This window comes from Charadrius vociferus, unplaced genomic scaffold (assembly GCF_000708025.1).
Source record: "Charadrius vociferus isolate BGI_N301 unplaced genomic scaffold, ASM70802v2 scaffold32, whole genome shotgun sequence".
NCBI classification, from domain to species: Eukaryota; Metazoa; Chordata; class Aves; order Charadriiformes; family Charadriidae; genus Charadrius; species Charadrius vociferus.
In genome coordinates, this window is record NW_009647856.1 from 4234014 (window position 1) to 4244252 (window position 10239).

The window sequence follows — 10239 nt, forward strand, 5'->3', positions numbered from 1 at the left end:
ATTTTTAAACTCCCTCTTAATTTTAAAATACGTTTATCAGAAAAAAAGAAAGAAGCCGAGCTTAAAATCAGAGAAACAGGCCAGGATCTCACAAGCACTCACATACCTTTGGTAGACAGTATTTCACAGACTAAACACAAAGGCTCTTCTTCTCCAGAGTCATCTGTAATCACCTTCACAGTGTATTTAGTGTGAAATAGAGGCGGATACTACAAAAAACATTGTGAAGGGTTTCTGTATAGAACCACCTGGAATACCCAAACTGAATTAAATTAGATATGCTTTCTGGATAATAGGAGTGTGTTTCATGTCACAGGCGTACACAGCTGTGAATATAATTATTATAATCACTTTAAAGTACCTGTAAGGCCTTTGTATGTTGATCAAAAATAAGTTCTGACTGAACTTTGAATATAGACATTAATGGGATTATTCTGAGAAGGATACAGCTCTGAATAAGCATGGCAAGTCTCTGACCTCAAGCAATTCCTCATGAGATCACTTAATACCACTTTACAGGTGAAGAAGCTGACACAGAAGAGCCAAAGAATTAATAGGATTTCACATTTATGGTACTTTCTTTGATTCCCATTACAGTACAGACTTCCTGTGTATCATCAGCTGTGGTGCTGGGTTTCTGTTAACCTCCAACCTCCATTTGTAGGTGAGGATAACAAAACTTTCCTAATTTGCGTGACTGTTGTCTAGTAAAGAGTGTGAGTTCCAGTGGGAGTTAAAAGAATGATGAAAGACACAAAATTGTAAAAGGATGCCAGAAAAGAAAGAAGAATGCCAGAAAAGGAAGAAGAATACCCAGTAGATTACAGTTCTATCACAGATGGGAAACAAAATCTGAAAAAGTAGAATTAGAAATTTATGTTAATCTTGATCTCAATACTCCAGGCTGCAGAGAAACAAAATTTTCAACATATAATATTATTATTATTTCTTTACTTCACAACACCTCTAAAAAGACTTATAAGGAATTTTCTTTCAAATATAAAAAATCCTTAAATCTTTTTACTTGGGATGAAATCTTGCTTGCCTATTTGTTGGAGGTCAGTTTTTATGGCTCGAGTACAAATGACAGGACACATATTTAGAATAGCAATATGGATGGAGGTTTACCATACTGATAACCACACAGCCAACATCCTGGAAATACTGCTTCGCTAATGTTTAGGACATTTCAGAGAAGTGCCAACTAGAGCTCTTTGAAAGTGTTATCACATCCTCCTGTACATCTGAATACACACTTGGTCTTGGTGGATGGACTCTGACACATCTTGGAAGAGCAGCAATTTAGAAATAAAGCAATTTCCTGACTGCAATTTGCAGGTAGCTCAAGAATGCATTTATACTGTTGTCTGCAAGGCCATCAGAGCAAGAAGTTTTGATAGAGCCATTCATCTGCTGTAGTAGAAGGGAATCTGAGAGAAAAAAAAAAAAAAAAGCAATCTGGAAGATAAAGTTTTCTTTCCCAGATCCCCAGACATCATTTCTGCCATCCCTTCTATCACACGACAGGAACTGGCATTTACCGCATGGGCCTAGCAGGATGGAAACCTTGTACAGGACCCAGTGTGACAGAGATGAGATGAAGTTGACCTACAGATACTCCAGAGCAACACTTATCATCACTTAGCATCACTGACCCTCATTGTGTTTTGAGAAAAGGCTTCATCAGGAGTCAGAACCATTTCAGATTATACATTCAGGCAAAACTAGTGAAGTTGCACTGGGAAATCCATGCAGGAAGTAAAAGTAATATTAACACCCTGAAATCTCCACTTCATCCTAAGAGAGGTCACGCTATGCCTTGGCCAGGCATGGGATCTGTGTGTAGCAGAGGACAGCTATTGCCATTCCAGTGTCAGCTGGTGATGAAAGCTGTACCCTGCACTCTCTGCAGCTCTTTTGGATGCTTGTGAGCTGTATTTATCGTCTGTTGCCTCTAGAAAAGGCCACCAACCCCTCCCCCTTGAAAGGCAGCTCTAAATCCTTTAAATTATCTCACAGAGCTTTTTTGTGTCCTTTTCTCACACAAGGCTGGAATTTCAAAAGGAGCCAAGAGGGGCCGTCAGAACCAACATGAGCTTTGCTTCATTAGAGTGGAGAGTAAAGGAGAGCTTTCTTTTTCCTCCTTCCACAAGTTAGATGAAAGCAAATAACTACTTCATTCCTCAGATTGTTCCCCACAAGGTCCAACTTTGCACAAAAATATTTATAAGAGATGAGAATTTTATTTGACTGCTCACTTCCAAAGTTTCTGAAACATCCAGCTGGAGAGATAAGCAGGCGGCCCAACAAATGTCAAACAACTTCAAAACATTAGAAGAATGGCAAAAACTTCTGACTTTACTGCGTTTGGCTATCAAACAGCAAAGGATGAAAACTAGATGTGACACAAAGTAGACTAGCGCTCACACGTTTCAGGGATTGCTGTAGATGTGTCTAGCTCAAGGGGAATCTGTGATCCCCAAAGTGAGAAAAGAATCCCCCAAACTGTACGTCTAGTTAGAATTTTTAGAAATGAACCTAAATTAGGTTTCATCCTGCTCTCACTTACTGAAATACTCCAGCTGAAAAAGGGGAGAATCAGGGTCGAGGCACCTGTCCTCTGAGTTGCACATACGCATATGTATTTTTATTTGAAAACCCTCCTATATGAAACTGGGTCTTGAAAACATTTTTCTTTTAAAGCATAGAAGTATTCAGAAAGTAACAGAGCTGGTCAGGGGACAGCTTATTGGAAGCTTCAAATGATTAAGCTGTTAAATTAGTAAAGCTCTGCAGCCCCAGACAGTCACTTCCAGCATGTGTCACTGGATTTGGGATGAGCTTATTAAGGAGGAGAGACATGGGAAATGTGAGATGTATGTTAAGTAATTATTTTAAGAATATGAAGAATGTAGTGGTACTGTATATTTCTTGCTGTGACTGCAAGTTTGATGCAAATTTAGACAGTCACAGGTGACCTCAAGATCACAGATACTGTGGGCATACATAAGTTTAATCAGTTGGATTTTCACACAACTTTAAATACTCATTTAAGCAGAGACAGTTCCTTAAATTAGGATGTTTTGGATCAGAATACAGCCTAAATTCTTATATAGCATTTAATTAGTACCTTCTCTTGATACCTTCCCAGAAAGAAAGAAACTAAATGAATGAACAAGGAGCTTAATTCCTTTGACAGTCACTGAAAAGCGATGAGCACCCTTAGAGTCTCATTTAGCCTGCCTAACCCAAGATTAGCTCTCTGGAGGTACATCTCCTTCCCCTGACAGTGAAAAGAGCCTAATGTGGCTGACTATGTCAGTCAAAAAGAAAGAGAAAGACACCACAGAGAACTCCTGTGGAGCAGGAGAAAGGCTACAGCGCTCTTAGGATTTCTGATGCTCTCAACAGCTGTGGCCATCCTTTTCTCTCTGGTACATCGGGGCACCATCCCACTTGGAAAAAAACAGGGAAAGTCAAGTAAATGTACTATCCTCACAGTTATTCTCACCATCCACAGCTGTCACTGGAAGCGAGCAGCTAACCTATATGAAGGCTGTATGTGGGAGGACCGTGAACTCGCAGACATTCCTGAAGGGAGCTTTAATCCTGCAAGGGAAGGAATTCGCTGAATCGCCCACCAGCACCAGCACACCACCAGCAGCAACTTTCACATTTAACCTTAATTAACAAGAGCACCAGGACAAGCTACAGAACTTCCATTTAAAATTTTGACACAGAGCTGCCAGGGTCCACCCCACACATTTGCTTAAAAATAAGCGCGTGGGAGCCTGAAGACAATTTTACCCTTTTTAGCTTCCAAACAACTGGAAAATGTCACAACCATTGACACCACTTAGAAGGATTTGTTTTCTTCTCAGTCACTTAGGCACTGCCTCAGGTGAAGATCTGATTTTGCTTCAGATTGAACTAGGGTCAAGTCAGGCTCCAGCTGATGTAGAAAATGTTCAAAATATTGGAGCAGCTTGCTTGGGCTTCCATTGCAGTGTTCCAGGTATGCACATGAGAGAAAAAGCCTGTGGGCCAGAGGAAGTAAATACAAAAGATGACTCTCTAAAAGCAGCTGTGGGCATTAAAGGCCACAGGCAGAATCAGTGATTAGGCAAACCAAAACTATATTAAAAGGGTCAGACTATCGCAATGCATGAAATAAAAACTTAAAAACACTTCCAAGAAAAAAGAAAGACTTAAAAGTACAAATCATTCAGTGATTTCTTCTGAGGTGGAACTTCATGTAAATGCTTTCTGTATACACAGATTCACGTGCAGGAGAGATTATCATAAATAATCCATTTACATTGTAGCAACCTAAAAAGACTGGGTTTCTTATTTTAAATATTGTTTTGCTAAACCTTACGGAATAAATACAACCTGAATAAACCCTGAGCAAACAGATAGGTACTTCAGTCCTGATCAAAAAACTTCAAGCACAGAAGTAAATTTTCAAGGCAGACTGAATGCATCAGTAGGTCCATTGAGCTCAGTGAAACTATGGATGTTTAAATTCTTCGCTAGGTCGGAGTCTTAAAGATGCTCTAACAAACAGCAGGACCAAGTGCTGCTCACCTTGTCCACAGCAAAAGAGTAGAGTTTCCATTGCTGTCAATACGGCACCTTCCATGAATAATTCAGTCATTTGCAAACCGTACGGCACAAATAATTATAGAGAACTCCAGCTTCTCAGAAAAGGGAGGCTCTGTAATTCAGAAACCACTTTTTCCACTGGAATTAAATGGGAAAGTTGGAAACACAAAATGAACATGTTGGGCTAGGTTTTCACCCTCCTTGTTCCAATTACACTGCCTGTCTCAGGCCCTAATTAGCGAGCTGAAAATTTCCCTATATAGTCAAGATCTGAGCTCAGGCACCTCCTTCATCGGCTTCTCCCTCCTGTCAGCCTGTGGGGCATGTCAGGGGCAGGAAGGGTAGTCCTACTGTCTCCCCTGCCAGTTCTCAGGTCTCGTGGAGACCCCACTCAACCAACACTACAAAGACCAACCCACAGGTCTTCTCCGAAAGCCTCATCTGCCTTCCAGCCACCTTCCAGCTGCCTGTCCTGACTGACCAGCAAGGTCCGAGAGCAGCAGAGCTGTGGGGAAATGTCATGGGGAACAGTGGAAGCTCAAGAGTGTTACAAGCCCGTGCCTAGACTGCAAACATCACCGGTTTGCCTTCCTTCACGGTCTGAGTCTGGGCTGCCCTCCTCTCCTTTTCAGGCACATTAGAGAGGCTTTTCCCTCAGACAGTACTCTTACAACATAGTTTAAGCAAAAGTTTATTTAAGCAGCTACCTTGAAATCTGAGACAAACTCTAATCCTGGTCCCAACTCGAGAAAGACAGGCTCCCTTGCCAATATTTCTCTCCTCATTTCCTTCTCCCACTTTGTCCCCTTTCCCAATATTTGTGGAGGTATTGGATTGTGAGTTATAGAGTTTGATGGAAAGGAAAAACCACAATCAAACCCACCAGCAGGTCATCAACTACAACCAGGCTGGGTCAACAAACTACAAACCAGGTATCATATTTATACTAGTGAACATACAGGTAATTCAGTGTGGTGTCATTCCTCCCTCGTCACTGCATGTTGGACTGATTGAAACAGACAGAAGTTTTGCCACTGCTTTCACTAGGGCCAGCTTTTCACCCGTATAAAAATCCATCCTATGAAATTGTAAATCAATTGCACATCAAGGACGGAGTAGTTCTCACCATCACTGCAACTTTAAACAAAACGCTTATTTTTAATATGGCTTGAATTGGAGCCAGGGAGTAATAGAGCTAAATCTGTGTGCAATGCTTTTCCAGTTACTTATTCTCAAGTAATATGTATCCAATTGAGCAACAATAACAAAGAAGAACCACACATGTACTCTTACAAAACATACTTACATCATTTAGTAATTTTCAATAGACAAATAGGACGTGACAGATGGATTTGAGAAAGTTGGGTTCACGAGATTTACTTATGTGGAGACAAAAATCGGGGTTGATTTAGGAAAAATCTGTAAATCAAGGAATCGTTAATGGAAACTCTCTCTTTCTTTGGGCTTATATGTTTATATTTAAAGGTTACTGTAGCCGGTTCCATCTCTGTTTGTGCCGTTACCTCCCCACACAGAGGACAGCAAAAGAAAATAGGAAACAATAAACGATACAAGAAATCCATCTGGAGTTAAGACTTTATTTATTGTTTTAAACTTTGCACACTGAACTTGATCACCATCTTTCTGAGAACTCTGTGCTCAATAGAAGTTTCCTGAACGGAATCTGTGACCTAGTGACACAATATAGAGACTTACAACCGACACTGAAACTGAAACCAATGAAACTTAAAAAAACCCAACAAACAAAACACCAAAAAACCAAAAACCCAACAACAAAGCCCCCTACATTCTTTAAGAAAAGATTCCTTCACTTTTGATATACCAACAATGACATTTCTTGTTACTTTACAATAAGGACCCAAAGTCTTTGAGGGACATAAAAAGAGGAGCTCAGAGGTTGAAGGGCTCAACTGAGCTTTCAGTTTTATAGCTGGTTTTACCACATTTAGGCTGTGATCCAGGACTTACTGATTTCAACGAACTTTGGATCAGGCCTTTAATCATATTAATTCCCTTTGGCTGAAATGAGGAGATAAATATCCTCTGTGCAAAACCTTTCCAATCCATGCACTAAGATGAAAATGGTTGGAAGCTTTTAAATGTATGGAGCAAAACCCTGATGCTACCAAACAGGAGTTTCACCACAGATTTCAGCTGGACAGGGGTTTCCCTAGCACTCTCCTCAAATTCCCTTCCTTTAATGTCCCACCAAAATCAAGGTGATAGAAACCAAATAACCAGAAGTCTGTTTTACAATAAACAGAAAGAACCTTTTCAGACCACAGATGTGGCCTTAATATATGCATTTATACACTTTCTCTTCCTCTTCCTATCTGTAATGTGCCCCGTAGGATACTTCTAATCTTCTGCAAGGCTGAGTGACAAGAAGTTAAGAGGAAGCAAGAATGGAGTTTACCGAAAACTTCTGTCCAGCAACCTGGGAAATGGCAGAGCTAATACCGGACCTTTGAAAACAAGTGACCATAGGAAATCAAGGTTGGCAGGGATTTAACCCTTCATGACTCATTTTGGTAACTTTTAAAGCAAATGCCTGAGCTTTTTAACCATGTTTGACATCTAATTAGTCGAGCAAAACAAGAAGTTAAAATACATCCTTGCTTTTCTTTTGAAATAAAGCACTGACAATTAGGTCCAAGGTATTTGTTTAGGGGAAAAACAAGCATGCATGTTAAAAGAAAGCACAGTGACAGCCACTGAAAAGACAAGTCACTTGGGTCATTCTTTCTACCTTGTGTATTTTTTTTTTTTTCAGTATCATAAGTTTGTTGTACGCAACCACAACTCTTTGTGGAGGGGCAGAATGGGTAAGTGACTGGGTAGCTTCTCTTCCTAATTGCTGGCAGCTTCAACAGAGGTGAATCGTGCAGTATCACATAGTATGACGGCAGTGAGGTATATACCCTGAGAGATACAGATTAGCATGTAAGGTATTCAGTCAGCGCCTAAAAGATGTATTTTCAATAACGACAGCTCTTAAGGCTGTTCCTACGCAAGGTGTTAACATTGATCTGGGCATAGAGGACTGTGCTGGAAGCAAAACTGGTCTGGAAAAGCATGAGCTGATAAGGCTTAGTTTTCCCTGACTACTAATGATACCTCATACTCGGGGATCGATGCAACAGCACAGGCAACACGCTCCTCTTGACCTGGCCAAGCATTTACACGGGTACTTAACGTTAAGCATGTGAGTAGTCTGATCTGATTTTTAGGGTTACACATGTTTTAAGTCAAATATGTGATTAAGTATACATATGAATCAAAGGCCACAGCGTGAATTCCTGTAAGTCTTCAGACTTTAACTTGCTTTGAATTAATTATGCATTTACTTTCTTTCCTAGATAGCAAATAGCTCAGCATTTGAAGTAATTTTCTTGTTGCAATGATCCGCCAGTTATAAGAACAGTTTCAATATTCCTTTCAGTTTCCTGTTTTGCTCATAGAGGATTAACTGTACATTAAAATGTGTTGTATGATGTATTTCAGAAATTAAAATGAGACCCCTTCTCTCAGCAAGAGCAGAACTGGAAAACAACCAATCAGCAGAGTAGCAAAATGTTGCTAAACCGTATATGGATACAGTACCAGTGGGGTGAAAAGAGAAAACAACAAAAAAAAAAGAAAACAAAAAACCCACTATCAGTCACATTTGGCCATCCTTTGAAATTAGTTTCTCTGCATTTAGTCAGTATGAGCAGAGGTAGCAAACTTGAGCCACCACTAAACTTTAAAAGGGTAAAAAATAATAAACAATTATTAATTAGCCATTAAACCCCTTTACAGGATATTTTTACAGCACTTATGCTTCTATATACTAATCTGAGTTTCAGTACGATTGCGGAAGTTTGAAAGTAAGAATTTTTTAATGAGTTTTTTGACATGACATGCAGTTATGGTAGAAGCTTTCTTCAGACTCCATTATTCAAAATAATCAATTTTCTGTTAAGTATAAATGGCTTTTCTTATGAAAACCAAATGAACAGATTCTAAACCCTTTAAACTGTTCTTTTCATTTATATCATTTCAAGTTTAAACACACACAAATATGTTCTTTAATAAAACCCTGCACATTTATTTCATACAGTGCATCCAAGTTTTGCAGGTGTTTAATTTTTTTTTTTTTCATCTGGAGTGCAAAAATGACGTCTGTCTTGTATCAGAGAGGACTTTTCCCCCTCTCATTCGCAGCACGAGAAACATGAAAAAAATTGGAAAGCATATTTCTACTGGCGAGAGACGTATTGACACTATACTGTAAACGGAGATTGACATCTATGACCAGGCATGCACACACATGTTCTCTTTTTTTCAACTGTAGAAGCAGTGTGTTACTTTTCCTCCCTTCTTTCAGAACCGTAGCTGCTGCTCCTTCTCTCAGTCTCCAACAATCTGAGAATTACGAGAAGGCAGCCCTTCAGAGAGAAATGTATATACACCTAGATGTATAGATCTCCCTTCTAGAAAGAATATTCTACAGCTCTTACATTTTAAACTTCTTTCCTAGTTGCACACTCTCCAGATTTGGAGAATTCTTCTGAAAAATGTGCTCTGAGAGGAGCTATGCTGATAAAGACAAGAGTCTGCCTACTTCAGAGTCCTCCTGTAACACTGGGAGCATTAACCAAAAGTTAATTACTGACAATTGCAGTGTGAGTGGCATTACACAATTTAAAACGTAAACGTAATCTCACAGCTCTCTTTCTTCAGTTACACCTTCCCTGTGATCTCTAATGAAATACATCAGACTCCACCGAAAACAATCTCAGTTCAAATAAATTGCACTGCATTAAACATCCATAGGCAGTATTTTCTAGTGCATAACAGTCCTTTCCTCCTTTTCTGGACTGATCTGTTCCTTTCAGTTTATAGTTTCTTGGCAAACCCACCATCCACTGCTTATGTTAGGCATCTGATTGTCAGATTTCTACAGACTGAATATTCATGACTTGAAAATTAACCACTTCGTGCCTAAAAAAAAAAAAGGAAAATATAAATCTTCATCTATTCCATGCTGTTTGAAACAGATCTGGCATTGTGGCTGCGCGACATGCCCAACTCGGGGGAGATCAGCCGGGTGGCCAAACGCGTCCCACCGTCTGGAAGAGTAAAGTCCGATGGAACAGCACAAGGCTGAAAAATACTCTTCCACGGATCAGCGCGATCCGGAGTCCTCGTCTGCAAATGCAACTAACTCTTCTTTGTCTGTGTTTAAAGTGCCTGGTACCGACCGCAGCACGGAGCGGCTTTTTAAGTATTTTTTTTTTTTCCTTTTTTTTCTCCTCAGAAATTTCTCCTAATGGCAATTTCCCCTTTGGAAGATAAGGAAACATAGAGGAGGAAAGGTGGGGAGGGGAGGGAGCGACGGGGCAAGGAGGAGAGGTTTTGAGGCGAACCGAGAAAGGAGAGAGAACAACAGACTTACCTTTATAGGATAATTTGAGCCTTGGCACGTTATTCTTCACATGCTGGCAGTTCACTCTTCCTGCTAGTAATACTCCCAAGGAAAGCAAGGCAATCCCCCTGAGCCAGCCCATGCTGCAGCAGCCACTGTAGGGTCCCTGCCAGCCGGAGCCGCGGCCCTCCCCGTCCTGCCGG

At 40.3% G+C, this 10239-nt stretch overlaps 1 protein-coding gene across 1 annotated transcript in view; it reads right to left on the bottom strand.

The window, feature by feature from the left end:
- Positions 1–10226, bottom strand: part of SEMA3A (sema domain, immunoglobulin domain (Ig), short basic domain, secreted, (semaphorin) 3A) — a 168045-nt gene extending 157819 nt beyond the window's left edge. The window contains exon 1 of the mRNA XM_009882930.1: positions 10067–10226. Within this exon, the coding sequence (XP_009881232.1) occupies positions 10067–10178 (112 nt within the window). The 5' untranslated portion in view covers positions 10179–10226. The remainder of the gene's footprint in view (positions 1–10066) is intronic.
- Positions 10227–10239: the final 13 nt, after the last annotated feature.